The sequence below is a fragment of the Pan paniscus genome, chromosome 2 (genome assembly GCF_029289425.2).
Source record: "Pan paniscus chromosome 2, NHGRI_mPanPan1-v2.0_pri, whole genome shotgun sequence".
NCBI lineage: Eukaryota > Metazoa > Chordata > Mammalia > Primates > Hominidae > Pan > Pan paniscus.
Window position 1 is genome coordinate 99,672,967 of NC_085926.1, and position 26,127 is coordinate 99,699,093.

Below are 26,127 nucleotides of genomic sequence, written 5' to 3' on the forward strand. Positions count from 1 at the left end.
CACAAATTGACAGAAGTAGGCTTCAGAATAATAACAAACTCCGTTGAGATAAAGGAGCATATTCTAACCCAATGCAAGGAAGCTAAGAACCTTGAAAAAAGGTTAGAGGAATTGCTAACTAGAATAACCAGTTTAGAGAGAACATAAATGACCTGATGGAGCTGCAAAACACAGCACGAGAACTTTGTGAAGCATACACAAGTATCAATAGTCGATTTGATCAAAAGGAAGCAAGGATATCAGAGATTGAAGATCAACTTAATGAAATAAACTGTGAAGACAAGATTAGAGAAAAAAGAATGAAAAGGAATGAAGAAAGCCTCCAAGAAATATGGGATTATGTGAAAAGACCAAACTTAACGTTTTATTGGTTTACCTGAAAGTGACAGGGAGAATGGAACCAAGTTAGGAAACACTCTTCAGGATATTATCCAGGAGAACGTCCCCAACCTAGCAAGACAGGCCAACATTCAAATTCAGGAAATAAAGAGAACACCACAAAGATACTCCTCGAGAAGAGCAACCCCAAGACACATAATTGCCAGATTCGCCAAAGTTGAAATGAAGGAAAAAATGTTAAGGGCAACCAGTGAGTAAAGTCAAGTTACAAAGGGAAGCCCATCAGACTTAACAGCAGGTCTCTCTGCAGAAACCCCACAAGCCAGAAGAGAGTGGGGGCCGATATTCAACATTCTTAAAGAGAAGAATTTTCAACCCAGAATTTCATATCCAGCCAAACTAAGCTTCATAAGTGAAGGAGAAATAAAATCCTTTACACACAAGCAAAGGCTGAGAGATTTTGTTACCACCAGGCCTGCCTTACAAGAACCACTGAAGGAAGCACTAAACATGGAAAGGAAAAACCAGTACTAGCCACTGCAAAAACATACCAGATTGTAAAGATCATCAACACTACGAAGAAACTGCATCAACTAACGAGTGAAATAACCAGCTAGCATCAAAATGACAGGATCAAATTCACACATAACAATATTAACCTTAAATGTAAATGGGCAATTAGCCCAATTAAAAGACATAGACTGGCAAATTGGATAAAGAATCAAGAACCATTGGTGTGCTGCACTCAGGAGATGCATCTCACATGTAAAGACACACATAGATTCAAAGGGATGGAGGAATATTTACCAAACAAATGGAAAGCAAAAAAAAAAAAAAAAAAAAAAGCAGGGGTTACAATCATAGTCTCTGATAAAACAGACTTTAAACCAACATATATCAAAAAGACAAAGAAGGGCATTACATAATGGTAAAGGGATCAATGGAACAAGAAGAGCTACCTATCCTAAATATATTTGCACCCAATACAGGAGCACCCAGATTCATAAAGCAAGTTCTTGGAGACTTACAAAGAGACTTAGACTCCCACACAATAATAGTGGGAGACTTTAACACCCCACTGTCAAAATTAGATCAACAAGACAGAAAATTAACAAGGGTATTTAGGACTTGAAGTCAGCTCTGGACCAAGCAGACCTAATAGATATCTACAGAACTCTCCACACCAAATCAACAGAATATACATTCTTTTCAACACCACATCACACTTATTCTAAAATTGACCACATAATTGGAAATAAAACACTCCTGAGCAAATGTAAAAGAACAGAAATTATAAGTCTCTCAGACCACAGTGCAATCAAATTAGAACTCAAGATTAAGAAACTTAAAACCGCACAACTACACGGAAACTGAACAACCTCCTCCTGAATAACTACTGGGTACATAACGAAATTACGGCAGAAATTAAGTTTTTTGAAACCAATGAGAACAAAGACACAACATCCCAGAGTCTCTGGTACACATTTAAAGCAGTGTGTAGAGGGAAATTTATAGCACCAAAAGCCCACAGGAGAAAGGAGGAATGATCTAAAATCAACACCGTAACATAACAAAAGAACTAGAGAAGGAAGAACAAACAAATTCAAAGCTAGCAGAAAACAAGAAATAACAAAGATCAGAGCAGAACTGAAGGAGATAGAGACACAAAAAACCCTTCAAAAAATCAATGAATTCAGGAGCTGGTTTTTTGAAAAGATCAACAAAATAGACTGCTAACCAGACTAATAAGAAAAGAGAGAAGAATCAAATAGACACAATAAAAAATGATAAAGAGCATATCACCATTGATCCCACAGAAATACAAACTACCATCAGAGAATAAACACCTCTACACAAATAAACTAGAAATCTAGAAGAAATCAATACATTTCTGGACACATACACCCACCCAAGACTAAACCAGGAAGAAGTCAGAGCCCTGAATAGATCAATAACAAGTTCTGATATTGAGGCAGTAGTTAATAGCCTACCAGCCAAAAGAAGCCCAGGACCAGACGGATTCACAGCTGAATTCTGCCAGAGGTACAAAGAGGAGCTGGTACTATTCCTTCTGAAACTATTCCAAACAAAAGAAAAAGAGGGACTCCTCCCTAACTCATTTATGAGGTCAGCAACATCCTGATACCAAAACCTGGCAGAGACACACACAAAAAGGAAAATTTCAGGCCAGTATCCCTGATGAACATTAATGCAAAAGTCCTCAATAAAATACTGGCTAACCGAATCCAGCAGCACATCAAAAAGCTTATCCACCACGATCAAATCGGCTTCATCCCTGGGATGCAAGGCTGGTTCATCATATGCAAATCAATAAACGTAATCCATCACATAAACAGAACCAATGATAAAAACCACATGATTATCTCAATAGATGCAGAAAAGGCCTTCAATAAAATTCAACACCCCTGGCGGGGCGCAGTGGCTCACGCCTGTAATCCCAGCACTTTGGGGGGCCGAGGTGGGTGGATCATGAGGTCAGACGTTAAAGACCAGCCTGGCCAAAATGGTAAAACCCTGTCTCTACTAAAAATATGAAAATTAGCCAGAGGTGGTGGTGGGCACTTGTAATCCCAGTTACTCAGGAGGCTGAGGCAGAGAATTGCTTGAACCTGGGAGGCGTAGTTTGCAGTGAGCTGAGATCACACCACTGCACTCCAGCCTGGGTGACAGAGCAAGACACCATCTAAAAAAAAAAAAAAAAAATCAACACCCCTTCATGCTAAAAACTCTCAATAAACTAGGTATTGATGGAACATATCTCAAAATAATAAGAGCTATTTATGACAAACCCACAGCCAATATCATAATGAATGGGCAAAAGCTGGAAGCATTCCCTTTGAAAACTGGCACAAGACAGGGATGCCCTCTCTTACCACTCCTATTCAACATAGTATTGGAAGTTTTGGCCAAGGCAATCAGGCAAGAGAAAGAAATAAAGGGTATTCAGATAGGAAGAGAGGAAGTCAAATTGTCTCTGTTTGCAGATGACATGATTGTATATTTGGAAAACCCCATTGTTCCAGCCCAAAATCTCCTTAAGCTGATAAGCAACTTCAGCAAAGTCTCAGGATACAAAATCAATGTGCAAAAATCACAAGCATTCCTATACAACATAATAGAGAGCCTAATCATGAGTGAACTTCCATTCACAATTGCTGCAAAGAGACTAAAATACCTAGGAATACAACTTACAAGGGATGTAAAGGACCTCTTCAAGGAGAACTACAAACCAGTGCTCAAGGAAATAAGAGAGGACACAAACAAATGGAAAAACATTCCATGCTCATGCATAGGAAGAATCAATATTGTGAAAATGGCCATACTGCCCAAAGTAATGTATAGATTCAGTGCTATCCTCATCAAGCTACCATTGACTTTCTTTTTTTTTTTTTGAGATGGAGTTTTGCTCTTGTTGCCCAGGCTGGAGTGCAATGGCATGATCTCGGCTCACTACAACCTCCACCTCGCGGGTCCAAGCGATTCTCCTGCCTCAGCCTCCCTAGTAGCTGGGATTACAGGCATGCGCCACCACGCCTGGCTAATTTTGTATTTTTAGTAGAGATGGGGTTTCTCCATGTTGGTCAGACTGGTCTTGAACTCCCTACCTCAGGTGATCCACCCGCCTCGGCCTCCCAAAGTGTTGGGATTACAGGCGTGAGCCAGCGCGCCGGTCCCATTGACTTTCTTCACAGAATTAGAAAAAAATACTTGATCTGTCCTGCAGCTCCAGGAGAATTAAGACTACTTTAATGCCTCTAAAAGGCAGTAAGTTGGGACCGACTCATATTCAGAGAAGGACTGTGTGGTAGATAGAGCTCCCTCTCCCCTCTCCCCTCTCCCCTCTCCCCTCTCCCCTCTCCCCTCTCCCCTCCCCCCTCCCCCGTCTCCCCTCTCCCCTCTCCCCTCTCCCCTCTCCCCTCTTTCCACGGTCTCCCTCTGATGCCGAGCCGAAGCTGGACGGTACTGCTGCCATCTCAGCTCACTGCAACCTCCCTGCCCGATTCTCCTGCCTCAGCCTGCCGAGTGCCTGCGATTGCAGGCGTGCGCCGCCACGCCTGACTGGTTTTCGAATTTTTTTGGTGGAGACGGGGTTTCGATGTGTCAGCTGGGCTGGTCTCCAGCTCCTAACCGCGAGTGATCCGCCAGCCTCGGCCTCCCGAGGTGCCGGGATTGCAGACGGAGTCTCGTTAACTCAGTGCTCAATGGCGCCCAGGCTGGAGTGCAGTGGCGTGATCTCGGCTCGCTACAACCACCTCCCAGCCGCCTGCCTTGGCCTCCCTAAGTGCCGAGATTGCAGCCACCCCGTCTGGGAAGTGAGGAGCCTCTGCCCGGCCAGCCGCCCCGTCCGGGAGGGAGGTGGGGGGGTCAGCCCCCCTCCCGGCCAGCCGCCCCATCCGGGAGGGAGGTGGGGGGGTCAGCCCCCCGCCCGGCCAGCCGCCCCGTCCGGGAGGGAGGCGGGGGGATCAGCCCCCTGCCCGGCCAGCCGCCCTGTCCAGGAGGTGGGGGGGGCGCCTCTGCCCGGCCGCCCCTACTGGGAAGTGAGGAGCCCCTCTGCCCGGCCAGCCGCTCTGTCTGGGAGGGAGGTGGGGGGGTCAGCCCCCAGCCCGGCCAGCCGCCCCGTCTGGGAGGGAGGTGGGGGGGTTAGCCCCCCGCCTGGCCAGCCGCCCCATCCGGGAGGTGAGGGGCGCCTCTGCCTGGCCGCCCCTTCTGGGAAGTGAGGAGCCCCTCTGCCTGGCCAGCCGCCCCGTCCGGGAGGGAGGTGGGGGGGTCAGCCCCCCGCCCGGCCAGCCGCCCCGTCCGGGAGGGAGGTGGGGGGGTCAGCCCCCCGCCCGGCCAGCCGCCCCGTCCGGGAGGGAGGTGGGGGGTCAGCCCCCCGCCCGGCCAGCCGCCCCGTCCGGGAGGGAGGTGGGGGGGTCAGCCCCCCGCCCGGCCAGCCGCCCCGTCCGGGAGGGAGGTGGGGGGGTCAGCCCCCCGCCCGGCCAGCCGCCCCGTCCGGGAGGGAGGTGGGGGGGTCAGCCCCCCGCCCGGCCAGCCGCCCCGTCCGGGAGGGAGGTGGGGGGGTCAGCCCCTGCCTGGCCAGCCGCCCCGTCCGGGAGGGAGGTGGGGGGTCAGCCCCCCGCCCGGCCAGCCGCCCCGTCCGGGAGGGAGGTGGGGGGGTCAGCCCCCCGCCCGGCCAGCCGCCCCGTCCGGGAGGGAGGTGGGGGGATCAGCCCCCCGCCCGGCCAGCCGCCCTGTCCGGGAGGTGAGGGGCGCCTCTGCCCGGCCGCCCCTACAGGGAAGTGAGGAGCCCCTCTGCCTGGCCAGCCGCCGCCTCCGGGAGGGAGGTGGGGGGGTCAGCCCCCCGCCGGGCCAGCCGCCCCGTCGGGGAAGTGAGGGGCACCTCTGCCCGGCCGCCCCTACTGGGAAGTGAGGAGCCCCTCTGCCCGGCCAGCCGCCCTGTCCGGGAGGGAGGTGGGGGGTCAGCCCCCCGCCCGGCCAGCCGCCCCGTCTGGGAGGGAGGTGGGGGGGGTCAGCCCCCCGCCCGGCCAGCCGCCCCGTCCGGGAGGTGAGGAGCGCTTCTGCCCGGCCGCCCCTACTGGGAAGTGAGGAGCTCCTCTGCCCGGCCACCACCCCATCTGGGAGGTGTACTCAACAGCTCATTGAGAACGGGCCATGAAGACAATGGCGGTTTTGTGGAATAGAAAGGGGGGAAAGGTGGGGAAAAGATTGAGAAATCGGATGGTTGCTGTGTCTGTGTAGAAAGAGGTAGACATGGGAGACTTTTCATTTTGTTCTGTACTAAGAAAAATTCTTCTGCCTTGGGATCCTGTTGATCTGTGACCTTACCCCCAACCCTGTGCTCTCTGAAACATGTGCTGTATCCACTCAGGGTTGAATGGATTAAGGGCGGTGCAAGATGTGCTTTGTTAAACAGATGCTTGAAGGCAGCATGTTCGTTAAGAGTCATCACCACTCCTTAATCTCAAGTACCCAGGGACACAAACACTGCGGAAGGCCGCAGGGTCCTCTGCCTAGGAAAACCAGAGAACTTTGTTCACTTGTTTATCTGCTGACCTTCCCTCCACTATTGTCCTGTGACCCTGCCAAATCCCCCTCTGCGAGAAACACCCAAGAATGATCAATAAAAAAGAAAAAAAAAAAAAAAAAAAAAAAAAAAAGAAAAAAATACTTGAAATTGCATATGGAACCAAGAAAGAGCCTGTATAGCCAAGACAATCCTAAGCAAAAAGAACAAAGCTGGAGGTATCACGCTACCTGACTTCAAACTACACTACAAGGCTACAGTAACCAAAACAGTGTAGTACTGGTACCAAAACAGTTATATAGACAAATGGAACAGAACAGACGCCTCAGAAATAACACCACACATCTACAACCCTCTGATCTTTGACAAACCTGACAAAAACAAGCAATGGGGAAAGGATTCCTTATTTAATAAATGGTGTTGGGAAAACTGGCTAGCCATATGCAGAAAACTGAAATTGGACCCCTTCCATACACCTTATACAAAAATTAACTCAAGATGGATTAAAGACTTAAATGTAAGACCTAAAACTGTAAAAACCCTAAAAGAAAACCAAGACAATTCCATTCAGGACATAGGCATGGGCAAAGACTTCATGACTAAAACATCAAAAGCAATGGCAACAAAAGCCAAAATTGACACATAGGATCTAATTAAACTAAAGAGCTTCTGCACAGCAAAAGAAACTATCATCAAAGTGAACAGGCAACCTACAGAATGGGAGAAAATTTTTGCAATCTATCCATCTTAAAGGGCCAATATCCAGAATCTACAAAGAACTTAAACAAATTTAAAAGAAAAAAACCCATCAAAAAGTGGGCAAAGGATATGAACAGATATTTCTCAAAAGAAGACATTTATGCGGCCAACAATCATATGAAAAAAAGCTCATCATCACTGGTCATTAGAGAAATGCAAATCAAAACCACAATGAGATACCATCTCATGCCAGTTAGAATGGTGATCATTAAAAAGTCAGGAAACAGGCTGGGCATGGTGGCTCACGCCTGTAATCCCAGCACTTTGGGAGTCCGAGGCAGGTGGATCACGAGGTCAGAAGTTCGAGACCAGCCTGACCAACATGGTGAAACCCCATCTCTACTAAAAATAGAAAAAAATTAGCCGGGTATGGTGGCACGCACCTGTAATCCCAGCTACTCAGGGGGCTGAGGCAGGAGAGTCGCTTGAGCCCAGGAGATGGAGGTTGCAGTGAGCCGAGATTGTGCCATTGCACTCCAGCCTGGGTGACAGAGTGAGACTCCGTCTCAAAAAAAACCCAAAAAAAAACCAAAAAAAAAAAACAGTCAGGAAACAACAGATGCTGGAGAGGATGTTAAGAAATAGGAACACTTTTATACTGTTGGTGGGAGTGTAAGTTCAATTATTGTGGAACACAGTGTGGCAATTCCTCAAGGACCTAGAACCAGAAATACCATCTGACTCAGCAATCCCATTACCGAGTATATACCCAAAGGATTATAAATCATTCTACTATAAGGACACATGCACATGTATGTTTATTGTGGCACTTTTCACAATAGCAAAGACTTGGAACCAACTCAAATGCCCAGCAATGATAGACTGGATAAAGAAAATGTGGCACATATACACCATGGAATAATTCTATGGAGCCATAAAAATGGATCAGTTCATGTCCTTTGCAGAGACATGGATGAAGTTGGAAACCATCATTCTTAGCAAACTAACACAGGAACAGAAAACCAAACACTGCATGTTCTCACTCATAAGTGGGAGTTGAACAATGAGAACACATAGACACAGGGAGGGGAACATCACACACCAGGGCCTGTTGGGTGGGGGCTAGGGGAGTGATAGCATTAGGAGAAATACCTAATGTAGGTGACGAGTTGATGGGTGCAGCAAACCACCATGGCATGCGTATACCTATGTAATAAACCTGCACATTCTGCACATGTATCCCAGAACTTAAAGTATTTAAAAAAAAAAAAAAAAGTGTGGGAAGAAGGAAGAGATGGGAGGGTAGCTCAATAGCAAATTTTTTTCCAGACACATTTTTAAGAATTGTAGAAGTACAGAGCGAGACTCCATCTCAAAAAATAAAAATAAAATAAAAAATAAAGAATTGTAAAAGTATCACATAATTAAGATACAGTTTTAAAATAATATTTTAAAATATCCTTATAATCACTTCAGAGAACAGGAAGAGAGCATGGCCGCACGTGGTGGGTCACACTTGTAGTCCCATTACTTGGGAGGCCAAGGTGGGTGGATTGCTTGAGCCCAGGAGTTTGAGACCAGTCTGGGCAATATGGTGAAACCCTGTCTCTACAAAAAAATACAAAAAATTTGCTGGGCGTGGTGGTGTGTGCCTGTAGTCCCAGCTACTCAGGAGGCTGAAGTGGGAGGATTGCTTGAGCCAGGGAGGCAGATGTTGCAGTGAGATGAAATTGCACCACTGTACTCCAGCCTGGGCAACAAAGTGGGAAAAAAAAAAAATACAACCAGCATCCAGAGATCCCCTTTGTTTCCCTCTGGTCGTAACTCCCCTCCTCACTAGAAGTAACTTTATGGTAACTTTTTAATAATTTAGAATTTTTTTTTTTCCTGGTTATTATGGCATCTTCAACCAGTTTCTCCTAGAAAATATATATATATATTTTTTGAAGACAGAGTGTCGCTCTGTTTCCCAGGCTAGAGTGCAGTGGCATGATCATAGCTCATTGCAACCTCCGCCTCCTACGCTGAAGGGACCGTCCTGTCTCAGCCTTCCAAGTAGCTGGGACTATAGGCACACACCACTGTGCCCAGCTCATTTTTAAATTTTTAGTTCAGATAAGGTTTTGCTGTGTTGCCCGGGCTGGTCTTGAATTCCTGGGTTAGAGCAGTCCTCTTACCTCAGCCTCCCAAAATGCTGGGATTATACATTTGAGCCACTGCACCCAGCTAGAATAACCAGAATTAAAAGACTGATGGCCAGGTGCGGTGGCTCACGCCTGTAATCCTAGCACTTTGGGAGGCCGAGGCGGGAGGATCACTGAGGTCGGGAGTTCGAGACCAGCCTGACCAATACAGAGAAACCCCGCTCTATTAAAAATACAAAAAAATTAGCTGGGTATGGTTGCGCGTGCCTATAATCCCAGCTACTTGGGAGGCTGAGGCAGGAGAACCACTTGAATCTGAGAGGCAGAGGTTACGGTGAGCTGAGATCGTGCCATTGCACTCTAGCCTGGGCAACAAGAGTGAAACTCTGTCTCAAAAAAAAAAAAAAAAGACTGATAATACTAAGGATGTGGTGCAATTGGAATGCTCATAAACCACTCTAGGGGACTATAAATGGTACAACTACTTTGAAAAACTAGAAGTATCTACTGAAGCTAAATGTACATATATACTTTGTTACCCAGCAATTTTACTTCACATGTATACTGTATAGAAATAGCTACTTAGGTCTCCCAAAAGACATGTACATGCATTTTCACAGCAGCCCTATTCATAATAGCATATCAGCCTATACAGGAATGGATAGAGTTCTCAAAAAAAGAAAAAAAAAGGGTCAGCACATTGGTTCATGCCTGTAATCCTAGCACTTTGGGAGGCCAAGGTGGGTGGATCACCTGAGGTTAGGAGTTCAAGACCAGCCTGACCAACATGGTGAAACCCCGTCTCTACTAAAAATACAAAATTAGCTGGGTGTGGTAGCACATGCCTGTAATTCCAGCTACTTGGGAGGCTGAGGCAGGAAAATCACTTGAACCCAGGAGGCGGAGGTTGCAGTGAGCTGAGATTGCACCATTGCACTCCAGCCTGGGCAACAAGAGCAAAACTCTGTCTCAAAAAAAAAAAAAAAGGATAGAGTTACTCTCAAACTAGGAACTTAGATGGTTGGTGCCGTGCTAGAGACAAAATGCTGTTGCAGTTGTAGTCTGTCAACAGTGCTCCCATGCTTTAAAACAACTCTGAAAGTATTGTGTTCAGGAAGAAGACATTATTCTAAGGGAGAGCTATTGCCTTAAAAATCGGTGTTTGGCCTGAGCAGTGCTGAAAATATTTTCCTGGTCAACATTGAGAATTGCCCTGAAGGACAGGAAGGAATTTTCAGTTTTTAAAGTCTGCCCATCCTGGTTGTTATTTGCTAAGAACACCCAGGTTAAAGTTCTCCATTATGAAATGTATCCTAGATTCTTTGATAACATCAGGTAGCTAGATCTTGATTTGAGTGTATGTATTACCCAAAAGAGTAACTTGATCAGTAACCAAACCTTGTGGTGCTTTGGCTGAGCCATTTCTCAGAGTTAAGCATACCTGTGGAGAGACAAGCATCTTTGTGTGGCACCTCAGTGTTTGGAGTTCTTTCTGAATGTGTTTAGATCTCTGTTTTGCTATTGACAGGAACTTGCACAAAGCTATAACTCTATTGCTTAGTTAGAGATCATATGGGAGCAGAACCTTGGAGAAAGTTAATATTCCTTTTTAAAATTACTTAAGTTGAAATTCCTAGTGCTAGATATTTTCTTTTTAATTTTTAGAGATGGGGTCTCACATTGTTGTCTAGGCTGGAATGCAGTGACAGGATCACAGCTTACTGCAGCCTCAACCTCCCAGGCTCAAACGATTCTTCTGCTTCAGCCTCCTGAGTAGCTGGGAATAGATGCATGCCACCAGAAAAAATTAGCCTAATTTTTTAAACTTTTTTGTAGAGATGGGTTATTGCTATGTTGCCCAGTCGGGTCTGGAACTCCTGGGCTCATTGGATCCTCCCGCCTCAGCCTCCCAAAGTGCTGGGATTACAGATATAAGCCACTGCACCTAGCCAATATCCTTTTTTTTTTTAAAGGGATATTTCAAATATATACAAAGTTAGAATAACATAATGAACATCTATGTACCCACCATGCGGCTTCAACAATTGTCAATATTTTGCCAGTCTTGTTTCATTCCACATTTTTTGTTGGAATATTTTATTTTATTTATTTTTTTGAATTTTATTTATTTATTTATTTATTTAAATTTATTATTATTATACTTTAAGTTTTAGGGTACATGTGCACAATGTGCAGGTTAGTTACATATGTATACATGTGCCATGCTGGTGCGCTGCACCCACTAACTCATCATCTAGCATTAGGTGTATCTCCCAATGCTATCCCTCCCTGCTCTCCCCACCCCACAACAGTCCCCAGAGTGTAATGTTCCCCTTCATGTGTCCATGTGTTCTCATTGTTCAATTCCCACCTATGAGTGAGAATATGCGGTGTTTGGTTTTTTGTTCTTGTGATAGTTTACTGAAAATGATGATTTCCAATTTCATCCATGTCCCTACAAAGGACATGAACTCATTATTTTTTATGGCTGCATAGTATTCCATGGTGTATATGTGCCACATTTTCTTAATCCAGTCTATCATTGTTGGACATTTGGGTTGGTTCCAAGTCTTTGCTATTGTGAATAATGCCACAATAAACATATGTGTGCATGTGTCTTTATAGCAGCATGATTTATAGCATCACACTACCTGACTTTAAACTATACTACAAGGCTACAGTAACCAAAACAGCATGGTACTGATACCAAAACAGAGATATAGATCAATGGAACAGAACAGAGCCCTCAGAAATAATGCCGCATATCTACAACTATCTGATCTTTGACAAACCTGAGAAAAACAAGCAATGGGGAAAGGATTCCCTATTTAATAAATGGTGCTGGGAAAACTGGCTAGCCATATGTAGAAAGCTGAAACTGGATCCCTTCCTTACACCTTATACAAAAATCAATTCAAGATGGATTAAAGACTTAAACGTTAGACCTAAAACCATAAAAACCCTAGAAGAAAACCTAGGCATTACCATTCAGGACATAGGCATGGGCAAGGACTTCATGTCTAAAACACCAAAAGCAATGGCAACAAAAGCTAAAATTGACAAATGGGATCTCATTAAACTAAAGAGCTTCTGCACAACAAAAGAAACTACCATCACAGTGAGCAGGCAACCTACAAAATGGGAGAAAATTTTCGCAACCTACTCATCTGACAGAGGGCTAATATCCAGAATCTACAATGAACTCAAACAAATTTACAAGAAAAAAACAAACAACCCCATCAAAAAGTGGGCAAAGGACATGAACAGACACTTCGCAAAAGAAGACATTTATGCAGCCAAAAAACACATGAAAAAATGCTCACCATCACTGGCCATAAGAGAAATGCAAATCAAAACCACAATGAGATACCATCTCACACCAGTTAGAATGGCAATCATTAAAAAGTCAGGAAACAACAGGTGCTGGAGAGGATGTGGAGAAACAGGAACACTTTTACACTGTTGGTGGGACTGTAAACTAGTTCAACCATTGTGGAAGTCAGTGTGGCGATTCCTCAGGGATCTAGAACTAGAAATACCATTTGACCTAGCCATCCCATTACTGAGTATATACCCAAAGGACTATAAATCATGCTGTTGGAGTATTTTAAAAGCAAATATCAGATACCCTTTTATTCAGTACTCCTTTTTTTTTTTTTTTTTTTGAGACGGAGTCTCACTCTGTCGCCCAGGTTGGAGTGCAGTGGCACGATCTCGGCTCACTGCAAGCTCTGCCTCCTGTGTTCTGGCCATTCTCCTGCCTCAGCCTCCCGAGTAGCTGGGACTATAGGCGCTTGCCACCACGCCTGGCTAATTTTTTGTGTTTTTAGTAGAGACAGGGTTTCACTGTGTTAGCCAGGATGGTCTTGATCTCCTGACCTTGTGATCCGCCCACCTCAGCCTCCCAAAGTTTTGGGATTACAGGCGTGAGCCACCGCGCCTGGCCTTCCTTTTTTTTGTTTTTGAGACAGTTTCGCTCTTGTTGCCCAGGCTGGAGTACAGTGGTGCGATCTCGGCTCACTGCAACCTCTGCCTCCTTGGTTCAAGCAATTCTCCTGCCTCTGCCACCCTAGTAGCTGGTATTACATTTTTTTTTTTTTAAAGAGACAGAGCAGGTTGTTTTAAGTTCCCTTTCTTAATAGTTGTTACTTCTCTTGTTTTAAGTAAACAGTTCCTTCACTTTCAAGAGTGGAATCATAATCCAATGACTTAAATTAATATGTTAGAGGCCAGGCATGGTGGCTCATGCCTGTAATCTTAGTGCCTGGGAAGGTCAACACAGGAGGATCACTTGAAGTCAGCAGTTCAAGACCAGACTGGGCAGCATAGTGAGTCCCCATCTCTAAAAAAAAATAAAAAATGAAAAAATTAGCTGGGTATGGTGGTGCATACCTGTAGTTTCAGCTACTTGGGAGGCTGAGGTGGGAGGATTGAGTGAGCCCAGCAGTTTGAGGCTGCAGTGAGCCATGATAGTGCCATTGCACTCCAGCCTGGGTGGCAGAGAGACCTTGTCTCAAAAAAAAAAAAAAAAAAAAGATTAATATGTTAGAGCTGAATGAGTCTTAATTTTTTTTTTTTAATTGAAAATGGTATTTTAATTGACAGGGAGTTTTTGTTTTTGTTTTTTTTTTACGTAGGATTTAATATAATTTGTGTAGGGATAAGTTTATTGATGAATTCATGTGAAGCAAAGTGGAACATCAGATCTTATAGCAGTTGACGATCTACAGTTTGTGTTTTTTTTCACAAAAACTTAAACTGTGGGATATTCAAGCTTGAGCCCTTTCTTCTAGCCTCTTAGTTTCAGTTTTCTGTCTTCCCAAAGTACAGATCATCTGTAACTTAGAAATATTGCTTGCTGAGAAATATTAAAGTTGGTGATTGTCTTCTACTCTGGACCTATTTTTGTACAACCTTTCAACATGCCATTTGTTTGGCAGGAGAATGTATGCAAACTTAGAGCAGATTTCATGAAGATTCTAAATGATTTTGATTTAGTCCACAGGGATGTTTCCATGGAAGGAATACTTCTTTTTCTTTTGAGATGGAGTCTCACTCTGTTGCCCAGGCTGGAGTGCAGTGGCGCAATCTCGGCTTACTGCAAGCTCCGCCTCCTGGGTTCATACCATTCTCCTGCCTCAGTCTCCCGAGTAGCTGGGACTACAGGTGCATGCCGCCACGCCTGGCTAATTTTTTGTATTTTTAGTAGAGACGGGGTTTCACCGTGTTAGCCAGGATGGTCTCAATCTCCTGACCTCATGATCCGCCCACCTCGGCCTCCCAAAGTGCTGGGATTACAGGTGTGAGCCACTGCACCCGGCCCATGGAAGGAATACTTCTAATTATCTTTATTAAATAAACTAAACTTTTTTGGTTAAATTTTATTATTATTATACTTTAAGTTTTAGGGTACATGTGCACAATGTGCAGGTTAGTTACATATGTATACGTGTGCCATGCTGGTGTGCGGCACCCATTAACTCGTCATTTAGCATTAGGTATATCTCCTAATGCTATTCCTCCCCCTTCCCCCCACCCCACAACAGTCCCCAGAGTGTGATGGTCCCCTTCCTGTGTCCATGTGTTCTCATTGTTCAATTCCCACCTATGAGTGAGAACATGCGGTGTTTGGATTTTTGTCCTTGTGATAGTTTACTGAGAATGATAATTTCCAATTTCATCCATGTCCCTACAAAGGACATGAACTCATCATTTTTTATGGCTGCATAGTATTCCATGGTGTATATGTGCCACATTTTCTTAATCCAGTCTATCATTGTTGGACATTTGGGTTGGTTCCAAGTCTTTGCTATTGTGAATAGTGCTGCAATAAACATACGTGTGCATGTGTCTTTATAGCAGCATGATTTATAGTCCTTTGGGTATATACCCAGTAATGGGATGGCTGGGTCAAATGGTATTTCTAGTTCTAGATCCCTGAGGAATCGCCACACTGACTTCCACAATGGTTGAACTAGTTTACAGTCCCACCAACAGTGTAAAAGTGTTCCTATTTCTCCACATCCTCTCCAGCACCTGTTGTTTCCTGACTTTTTAATGATTGCCATTCTAACTGGTGTGAGATGGTATCTCATTGTGGTTTTGATTTGCATTTCTCTTATGGCCAGTGATGGTGAGCATTTTTTCATGTGTTTTTTGGCTGCATAAATGTCTTCTTTTGCGAAGTGTCTGTTCATGTCCTTTGCCCACTTTTTTGATGGGGTTGTTTGTTTTTTTCTTGTAAATTTGTTTGAGTTCATTGTAGATTCTGGATATTATCCCTTTGTCAGATGAGTAGGTTGTGAAAATTTTCTCCCATTTTGTAGGTTGCCTGTTCACTCTGATGGTAGTTTCTTTTGCTGTGCAGAAGCTCTTTAGTTTAATGAGATCCCATTTGTCAATTTTAGCTTTTGTTGCCATTGCTTTTGGTGTTTTAGACATGAAGTCCTTGCCCATGCCTATGTCCTGAATGGTAATGCCTAGGTTTTCTTCTAGGGTTTTTATGGTTTTAGGTCTAACGTTTAAGTCTTTAATCCATCTTGAATTGATTTTTGTATAAGGCGTAAAGAAGGGATCCAGCTTCAGCTTTCTACATATGGCTAGCCAGTTTTCCCAGCACCATTTATTAAATAGGGAATCCTTTCCCCATTGCTTGTTTTTCTCAGGTTTGTCAAAGATCAGATAGTTGTAGATATGCGGCGTTATTTCTGAGGGCTCTGTTCTGTTCCATTGATCTATATCTCTGTTTTGGTACCAGTACCATGCTGTTTTGGTTACTGTAGCCTTGTAGTATAGTTTGAAGTCAGGTAGTGTGATGCCTCCAGCTTTGTTCCCTCTTTTTCTATTGATTGGAATAGTTTCAGAAGGAATGGTACCAGTTCCTCCTTGTACCTCTGGTAGAATTTGGCTGTGAATCCATCTGGTCCTGGACTCTTTTTGGTTGGTAAGGTATTGATTATTGCCACAATTTCAGAGCCTGTTATTGGTCTGTTCAGAGATTCAACTTCTTCCTGGTTTAGTCTTGGGAGGGTGTATGTGTCGAGGAATTTATTCATTTCTTCTTGATTTTCTAGTTTATTTGCGTAGAGGTGTTTGTAGTATTCTCTGATGGTAGTTTGTATTTCTGTAGGATCGGTGGTGATATCCCCTTTGTCATTTTTTATTGTGTCTATTTGATTCTTCTCTGTTTTCTTCTTTATTAGTCTTGGTAGTGGTCTGTCAATTTTGTTGATCCTTTCAAAAAACCAGCTCCTGGATTCATTAATTGTTTGAAGGGTTTTTTGTGTCTCTATTTCCTTCAGTTCTGCTCTGATGTTAGTTATTTCTTGCCTTCTGCTAGCTTTTGAATGTGTTTTCTCTTGCTTTTCTAGTTCTTTTAATTGTGATGTTAGGGTGTCAATTTTGGATCTTTCCTGCTTTCTCTTGTGGGCATTTAGTGCTATAAATTTCCCTCTACACACTGCTTTGAATGTGTCCCAGAGATTCTGGTATGTTGTGTCTTTCTTCTTGTTGGTTTCAAAGAACATCTTTATTTCTGCCTTCATTTCGTTATGTACCCAGTAGTCATTCTGGAGCAGGTTGTTCAGTTACCATGTAGTTGAGCGGTTTTGAGTGAGTTTCTTAATCCTGAGTTCTAGTTTGATTGCACTGTGGTCTGAGAGACAGTTTGTTATAATTTCTGTTCTTTTACATTTGCTGAGAAGAGCTTTACTTCTAACTGTGTGGTCAATTTTGGAATAGGTGTGGTGTGGTGCTGAAAAAAATGTATATTCTGTTGATTTGGGGTGGAGAGTTCTGTAGATATCTATTAGGTCCGCCTGGTGCAGAGCTGAGTTCAATTCCTGGGTATGCTTGTTAACTTTCTGTCTCGTTGATCTGTCTAATGTTGACAGTGGGGTGTTAAAGTCTCCCATTATTATTGTGTGGGAGTCTAAGTCTCTTTGTAGGTCACTAAAGACTTGCTTTATGAATCTGGGTGCTCCTGTATTTGGTGCATATATATTTAGGATAGTTAGCTCTTCTTGTTGAATTGATCCCTTTACCATTATGTAATGGCCTTCTTTGTCTCTTTTGATCTTTGTTGGTTAAAGTCTGTTTTATCAGAGACTAGGATTGCAACCCCTGCCTTTTTTTGTTTTCCATTTGCTTGGTAGATCTTCCTCCATCCTTTTATTTTGAGCCTATGTGTGTCTCTGCACGTGAGATGGGTTTCCTGAATACAGCACAGTGATGGGTCTTGACTTTTTATCCAATTTGCCAGTCTGTGTCTTTTAATTGGAGCATTTAGTCCATTTACATTTAAAGTTAATATTGTTATGTGTGAATTTGATCCTGTCATTATGATGTTAGCTGTTTATTTTGCTCGTTAGTTGATGAAGCTTCTTCCTAGCCTTGATGGTCTTTACAATTTGGCATGATTTTGCAGTGGCTGGTATCGCTTGTTCCTTTCCATGTTTAGTGCTTCCTTCAGGAGCTCTTTTAGGGCAGGCCTGGTGGTGACAAAATCTCTCAGCATTTGCTTGTCTGTAAAGGATTTTATTTCTCCTTCACTTATGAAGCTTAGTATGCCTGGATATGAAATTCTGGGTTGAAAATTCTTTTCTTTAAGAATGTTGAATATTATTGGCCCCCACTCTCTTCTGGCTTGTAGAGTTTCTGCCGAGAGATCCGCTGTTAGTCTGATGGGCTTCCCTTTGTGGGTAACCCGACCTTTCTCTCTGGCTGCCCTTAACATTTTTTCCTTCATTTCAACTTTGGTGAATCTGACAATTATGTGTCTTGGAGTTGCTCTTCTCAAGGAGTATCTTTGTGGCGTTCTCTGTATTTCCTGAATCTGAATGTTGGCCTGCCTTGCTAGATTGGGGAAGTTCTCCTGGATAATATCCTGCAGAGTGTTTTCCAACTTGGTTCCATTCTCCCTGTCACTTTCAGGTACACCAATCAGACCTAGATTTGGTCTTTTCACATAGTCCCTATTTCTTGGAGGCTTTGTTCGTTTCTTTTTATTCTTTTTTCTGTAAACTTCCCTTCTGGCTTCATTTCATTCATTTCATCTTCCATCACTGATACCCTTTCTTCCAGTTGATCACATCGGCTCCTGAGTCTTCTGCATTCTTCACGTAGTTCTCGAGCCTTGGCTTTCAGCTCCATCAGCTCCTTTAAGCACTTCTCTGTATTGATTATTCTAGTTATACATTCGTCTAAATTTTTTTCAAAGTTTTTAACTTCTTTGCCTTTGGTTTGAATTTCCTCCTGTAGCTCGGAGTAGTTTGATCGTCTGAAGCCTTCTTCTCTCAGCTCGTCAAAGTCATTCTCCGTCCAGCTTTGTTCCATTGCTGGTGAGGAACTACATTCCTTTGGAGGAGGAGAGGCGCTCTGGTTTTTAGAGTTTCCAGTTTTTCTGCTCTGTTTTTTCCCCATCTTTGTGGTTTTATCTACTTTTGGTCTTCGATGATGGTGATGTGCAGATGGGTTTTTGGTGTGGATGTCCTTTGTGTTTGTTAGTTTTCCTTCTAACAGACAGGACCCTCAGCTGCAGGTCTGTTGGAGTTTGCTAGAGGTCCACTCCAGACCCTGTTTGCCTGGGTAACAGCAGTGGTGGCTGCAGAAGAGCAGATTTTTGTGAACTGGGAATGCTGCTGTCTGATTGTTCCTCTGGAAGTTTTGTCTCAGAGGAGTACCCAGCCGTGTGAGGTGTCAGTCTGCCCCTACTTGGGGGTGCCTCCCAGTTAGGCTGCTCAGGGGTCAGGGGTCAGGGACCCACTTGAGGAGGCAGTCTGCCTGTTCTCAGATCTCCAGCTGCGTGCTGGGAGAACCACTGCTCTCTTCAAAGCTGTCAGACAGGGACATTTAAGTCTGCAGAGGTTACTGCTGTCTTTTTGTTTGTCTGTGCCCTGCCCCCAGAGGTGGAGCCTACAGAGGCAGGCAGGCCTCCTTGAGCTGTGGTGGGCTCCACCCAGTTCGAGCTTCTGGCTGCTTTGTTTACCTAAGCGAGCCTGGGCAATGGCGGGCGCCCCTCCCCCAGCCTTGCTGCCGCCTTGCAGTTTGATCTCAGACTGCTATGCTAGCAATCAGTGAGACTCCGTGGGCGTAGGACCCTCCGAGCCAGGTGCGGGATATAATCTCCTGGTGCGCCGTTTTTTAAGCCCGTTGGAAAAGCGCAGTATTAGGGTGGGAGTGACCCGATTTTCCAGGTGCCATCTGTCACCCCTTTCTTTGACTAGGAAAGGGAACTCCCTGACCCCTTGCGCTTCCTGAGTGAGGCAATGCCTCGCCCTGCTTCGGCTTGCGCACGGTGCGCTGCACCCACTGTCCTGTGCCCACTGTCTGGCACTCCCTAGTGGGATGAACCCGGTACCTCAGATGGAAATGCAGAAATCACCCGTCTTCTGCATCGCTCATGCTGGGAGCTGTAGACCGGAGCTGTTCCTATTCGGCCATCTTTTTTTTTTTTTTTTTTTTAAGAAACAAGAGTCTTGCTTTGTTGTCCAGGCTGGCTTCAAACTCCTGGGCTCAAGCAATCCTCCCACCTGAGCCCCACAAAGTGCTGGGATTACAAGCATAAGCCACCATACCTGGCCCTTGCTTCATCTTATACCTTCACTCACTCTCCCTTCTTCTGTACTATTTTGAAGCCGATCTCAGATTACATATCATTTCACCTGTTAGTATTTCAGTATATGTCTCTAAAGAGAAGAACTCTTAAAGAAACAACCACAATGCTATTATCACATCTTAAAAAAAATTAACAAAGTGCCCTAATATCAGATATTCAGTCTTATATTTTCAATCCTTATAAATGAATTTTGTATCTTAGAAACAGAATTCAAATAATTACAGCCTTATGTCACATTTGGTTGATACATTTCTTAAGTTTCTTTCTTACTCTGTTTAGTGTCTTAAAGCAGCAGTATATTATTATGGCATACTCCGTAGATTTGCTGTGCTGACTGAGCGGTTCTTTCTTGGGGCCTCCTGGGCTTGCACTCAGATCACAGATGGGGCTAGAGTCATCTGAAGGCTTAACTTGGCTAGATGTCCAAGATGACTCTCTTGAATCTCTCAATCTATCTGTCTTTGTTCTATTTTCTTTGCTTTCTTTTCTCTCTCTCTCCCTTGCTTTTCTTTCTTTCTTTTGGTTGTAGTTGAAGAAGTCAGAGTATTTGTCCTATAGAGTTTCCCATTATCTGCTCATTTTACCAACTACATCCCTGTGTCCTTTGACATATTCCTCTCCCTTCTGTATTTTCTGTAAATTGGATATGGATGTTTGTTCAGATTCAGGTTTGATTTTTTTTTTTTTTTTGAGGGGTGGACTATAAGGTTGGTGGACTATAAGGTTGACAGGTATGATTATAGCGCACTATAGCCTCAAACACCTGACCTCAAGTGATCCTCCCACCCCAACCTCCTGAGTAGCTGAGATTACACATGCCACCATGCCCGGCTAGTTTTTTTTTTCTTTTAACTGTCATTATGAACTAATGGATTCAAATGCAGTTCATCTATTTAGGCATTTCAGTGTGACAGAATGAATGGGGAGAATACTCACTGCTTCCTTGAAAATGATTTAAAAATATTTGGCACCATTAGTCCAAGCTCAATGGAAGTGCCCCTAAGCAAGAAAAAGGGTTTGAAACATTATTAGAATGGTGAATATGAGTCAGAATGATAGATTTTTTAAAAAAATTGAGTGAATTTTATTTATGAAAAACATACACTGGTGCTGTAAAGGTAAGTTAAGAAGGAAGATCATTGTTGCCTGACAGTGTGTGTTGACTATTCTCATGCCATCTCCTCTTTTTTATGTTCCCCAATTCCAGTTTGAAAGCTGAATGGCTCTATAGTCAAGGCAAGGGGAGAGCATATAGGCCTGGCCAGCACATCCAGCTTGTCCAATATCTGGCTACAGTCTGCCCCCTCACTTCTACACTAGGTCTTCAAACTGCAGAGGATGCCAAACTAGAGAAGATTTTGAGCAAACAGAGGTAAGCCCATTTATTTCTAACAACTGATGAATTCACAAGTTAAAATACCTCTGAGTCTTTGCTATGGTGATAGTAAGCCTGAGGCAAGTGCTGCGGCCCACATTTCTGGACACTCAGTCCCCTTGTCACTGCAACAGTTCCTGCAGGGAAGCTGAGTCGTGCACTGCAAACAGCCAAACAATATGGTATGGAGGAATAGAGGGGTTTTTTTGTTTTAAAGACAGGGTCTTGGTCTCTTGGTCTGTGAGTATAGCAGTGCAATCATAGGTCACTGCAGTTGCAACTACAGGTGCATGCCACCATGGTTGGCTAATTTTTTGTAGAGATGAGGTCTCACTTTGTTCCTCAGTCTGATTTTAAACTCTTGGCTTCAAGCAGTTCTCCTGCTTCGGCCTCCTAAAGTGCTAGGATAATAGGTATGAGCTACTACACCAGGAAACGGGATAGGATTTTTTAAAAATATATTTGTTCTTTTTTTTTTTTTTTTTTAAGACATAGTGTCACTCTGTTGCCCAGGCTGGAGTGCTGTGGTGTGATCTCAGCTCACTGCAACCTCCATCTCCCAGTTCAAATGATTCTCGGGTCTCAGCCTCCTGAGTAGCTGGGATTACAGGCATGCGCCACCACACCTAGCTAATATTTTATTTTTAGTAGAGATGGGTTTTTGCCATGTTAGCCAGGCTGGTCTTGAACTCCTAACCTCAGGTGATCTGCCCGCCTTGGCCTCCCAAAGTGCTGGGATTACAGTCATGAGCTACTGCGTCTGCCACCCCTCCCCTTTTTTTTTTTTTTGAGGCAGGAGCTCACTTTGTCACCCAGGTTGGAGTGCAGTGGTGTGATCTCAGCTCCCTGCATCCTCAGTCTCCTGGGCTCAAATGATCCTTCCTCTTCAGACCCCCTTCAGTCCGTGCCTGTAGCTGGGACTACAGGCACGCACCACCATGCCCCGGCTAATTTTTTATATTTTTTGTAGAGATGGGGTTTCATCATGTTGCTCAGGCTGATCTTGAACTCCTGAGCTCCAGCGATCCACCTGCCTTGGCCTCCCAAAGTGCTGGGATTACAGGTGCGCGACACCGTGCCCGACCTATTTGTTCTTTAATGTAGGTGTTTCTTGTGGGTTTTTGAATACTTAAGAGGTATATCTGCCTTCAAAGGGTACAGTGAAAAAAAAGAGAAAAAGTATTGCCAGAAGCATTTAATATTTACTTTCTTTATCAGAGATCCTGCCTTTAAATGTTTTTGTATGTGTGTATGTGTGCATAGTAGGGTCTGTCTTTGTAATTACAAAATAAGCTTCTTAACTTTCTTTATCCAGTGCTTTCAAATGAGGATTTATAATTTGGCAGTAATTAAAAGTACCTACTTTGAGAACTTGTAAACTTCTGCCTTTTTGACATTGTTACCTAGGAAGCAGAAAATCTTTCTTTATTTGGTTTGTGTTAAATTAGACCAGATATTATTGATTTTTAGGTTTCACCAGAGGCAGTTGATGAACCAAAGCCAAAATGAAGAGTTGTCTCCTCTTGTTCCTGTTGAAACAAGGGCATCCCTTATTCCTGAGCATTCAAGCCCTGTTCAAGATTGCCAGATATCCCAGGAAAGTGGTAAGAAATTAATTTATCTCTGATCCCTTTTCTCCAAGTTGTTTAATTTGTCGGGTATCATAAAGCAGAAAAAGGTGCATATTTTCATAATTTTTTGTTAGTTTGCTAACTTCAGTAATCATTTAGATCTTATACATATCTATGTATATACACACCTATATATGTATGTATATTATAACTGCTATATTTCTAATTTTAAGAAACATTTCAAGGACTACTACCTTTTATATAGACCTGATGCTTTGATTATTCTTATGATTATCACAAGAATTCATTTTCTTAAAAATGTTTGGTTTGATGTTTTAGGCATATTGGAAGAAGTCACTGAGGGGATTTTTTTGCATTTTACTCTATTTCAAGGAATAGATTTCATTAAAGGGACATAACTAAAATGTAAATATTTAGTGGTTTAAATGATACTCTGTTGATTCTTCTAGAACCCGTCATTCAAGTGAATTCTTGGGTTGGGATAAACAGTAATGATGATCAGTTATTTGCGGTTAAGAATAATTTTCCAGCCTCTGTACACACTACGAGATATTCTCGAAATGATCTGCACCTGGAAGACATACAGACGGATGAGGACAAGTTAAACTGTAGTCTTCTCTCTTCAGAGTCTACTTTTATGCCAGTTGCATCAGGACTGTCTCCACTATCACCTACAGTTGAGCTGAGGCTGCAGGGCATTAACTTGGGCCTAGAAGATGATGGTGTTGCAGATGAATCTGTGAAAGGGCTGGAAAGCCAGGTGTTGGATAAGGAAGAGGAAAAGCCTTTATGGGCTGCAAATGAGAATTCTGTTCAAATGATGAGAAGTGAAATCAATACAGAGGTAAATGAGAAAGCTGGACTATTACCTTGTCCTGAGCCAACAATAATCAGCACTATCTTGAAGGATGATAACCACAGTCTTACATTTTTTCCTGAGTCAACTGAACAGAAACAATCAGACATAAAGAAACCAGAAAATACACAACCAGAAAATAAAGAAACCATATCTCAAGCAACTTCAGAGAAACTTCCCATGATTTTAACCCAGAGATCTGTTGCTTTGGGAGAAGACAAAGTTGCCCTTCAGAAATTAAATGATGCAGCCACCAAGCTTCAGGCCTGTTGGCGGGGATTTTATGCCAGGAACTACAACCCTCAAGCCAAAGACGTGCGTTACGAAATCCGGCTACGCAGAATGCAAGAGCACATTGTCTGCTTAACTGATGAAATAAGGAGGTGGGTCAGAAGTCCTTTTGATGCACTGTTTTGTTGGTTTGAGGGTGTTAGATTCTTATAGTTGATTCAGAACACTGTGCTTCTGTGATTATAACACTTTTCACACAATGTAGCCACTGTTGCTTTGGTTGTCTCCTACAGTGTACCGAAAGCATCTGGAGAGCAGACACTATCTGCTCTATCCCCTCATCTCCATCCCCAGCAAAGCACTTGATACATAGATGCAGTGTAGTAATAAATGTTCAATGAATGTGAGCTTTATAGGGATCTATAATTCTAAACATAGAAAGGTACAGAAAACATTGAAAAACCAAGTATAAAAATGAGAAGATGATGAAGTCTACATGGAATTCAGTACATGACATAAGAAATAAAGAAAATAGCAGGGATTCAGAAGGGGCTAAAATTCTATATGACTACAATAGGAATTATTCCTTAATCCCATGGCTCGTATGTTTTACTGACTGCTAGCCCAGGAAAGTTAGGATTTCATTAATATTGCAACTAGTAATATTTACTGGTATTATCAGGTAGAAGAGGAAGAGGAAGCAAAGGATACTGAGAAGGGACAGCCAGAGTGGTAGGAAAACTAGGAGAGTTCCACCTTCAACAGGAGAAAGTGTTTCAGGAGAGATGAGAGGTGCCACAGAGAGGACACAGGCATTAAACTTGGCAGTTGGAGGCTATTGGTGACTGTGTTGGTGATTCTCCAGACTATCCTCAGGTTGGATGATTTGCTAAAAGGACTCACAGAACTTGGGAAAATACTATTCTGTTCGTCATTATGGTTCATTACAGCAAAAGGATACAGATTAGAATCAGTAAAGAAAAAAGGTGCCTAGGGCAGAGTCTAAGAGAGATGAGGTGCAAGCTTCCAGTTCTTCTCTTTCAGTGGAGTTGTACAGACAGGGCTTAATTTTCTCAGCAATGATGTATGATAACACATATGAAGTATTGCCAACTGGCGAAAGTTACCTCATCTTTGGTGTCCAGGGTTTTTATTGTGGGCCAGTCACATAGGTATTGAGTACCCATGTAACTGATCTTAACTATTTAGACCTCAGACCACATAGAGGTCACACTGATACTCCATGGCCCAGGACCCAGGACCCCAGGCGAACAAAACAGATGTTGACTAGAAATCATTGATTGCCTAAACTATCTGATGTGACCAAGACCCCAGGTGTATAAAGATATTCTTTTTCAGTCAGGATATTCCAAGGGCTTGGAGATTATCTCCCAGGAGTCAGTCAAGGGCCAGTCTTATCTTTGCAATGTACGGTGTTTGAACATCCCCGTCCTGCTGAGTTAACTCTTTACTGCACAGTGACCTTCCCAAGAGCAGCTTCAGTGGTGTAGAGGGATGAAGGCCATTTTGGAATGGGTTGAATAGTGAATGAGAGGTAAAGAGTTTGAAGGATGAGCGTAGCCAATTCTTGGAAAGAGTTGTTTTGAGGAAAACAAGAGAAAAGAGAGTTAAGTGGTGTCTGGAGGAGAATCTAGATTAAAGGAACATTCTCTTTTGTAGATGAGAGATATAGAGTTTGTTCATGTGTTGATGGAATGAATAAATAAGGAGGGAAAAACTGATGGTGCAGCAAAAAAAAAAAAAAAAAAAAAAAAAAAAGAGGAAGAGCAGGATTGCAGTTCTTGAGAAGGTAAGAGAGGAAGAAATGTAGTGTCGAAGTAGAGGAAGTGGCCTGAAATGGGAGCAGGAGCAGGTAAGGTGGTAGGTTTGATGGTGGGAGATGGGAAAAAGTCCTGTCTGATGCTGCTTCTTTTTCAATAATGTATAAGATGTGGTCAACACCTGAAAATGAGGAGAGGGTGAAGGAGGTGTAAGGAGAGAAGTATGAGGTGTGAGGTAGTTATCTTAAACATGACCTTATGAGGAAAATGGAGGAGGGTTGCTGGACAATGTGAGAAAATGCTTAAAAGTGCAAAACAATAGGTCAGGTTGTATGATTTTCATCAGCAATTCTTAGCTGCTCTGTTCTGATTCAGGCATGGTTAATTTGGTTCAGCCAGGAATGATTTTTTTTCCTAGGTGATATTGTAGAGAGAGCAGGGGAAGGGCA

At 43.4% G+C, this 26,127-nt stretch overlaps 1 protein-coding gene across 5 annotated transcripts in view; it reads left to right on the forward strand.

Moving 5' to 3' along the window:
- The window catches only part of CEP97 (centrosomal protein 97), a 48,403-nt gene that overhangs the window by 12,198 nt on the left and 10,078 nt on the right, over positions 1–26,127 (forward strand). For 3 of the 5 annotated variants that reach the window (XM_034957036.3, XM_003821931.5, XM_063602492.1), the window contains 3 exons: positions 21,051–21,215; positions 22,689–22,822; positions 23,260–24,049. In XM_034957036.3, coding sequence (XP_034812927.1) covers positions 21,051–21,215; positions 22,689–22,822; positions 23,260–24,049 — 1,089 coding nt within the window. The remainder of the gene's footprint in view (positions 1–21,050; positions 21,216–22,688; positions 22,823–23,259; positions 24,050–26,127) is intronic. The other 2 variants (XM_055110220.2, XM_008975424.4) reach the window with 1 other exon arrangement.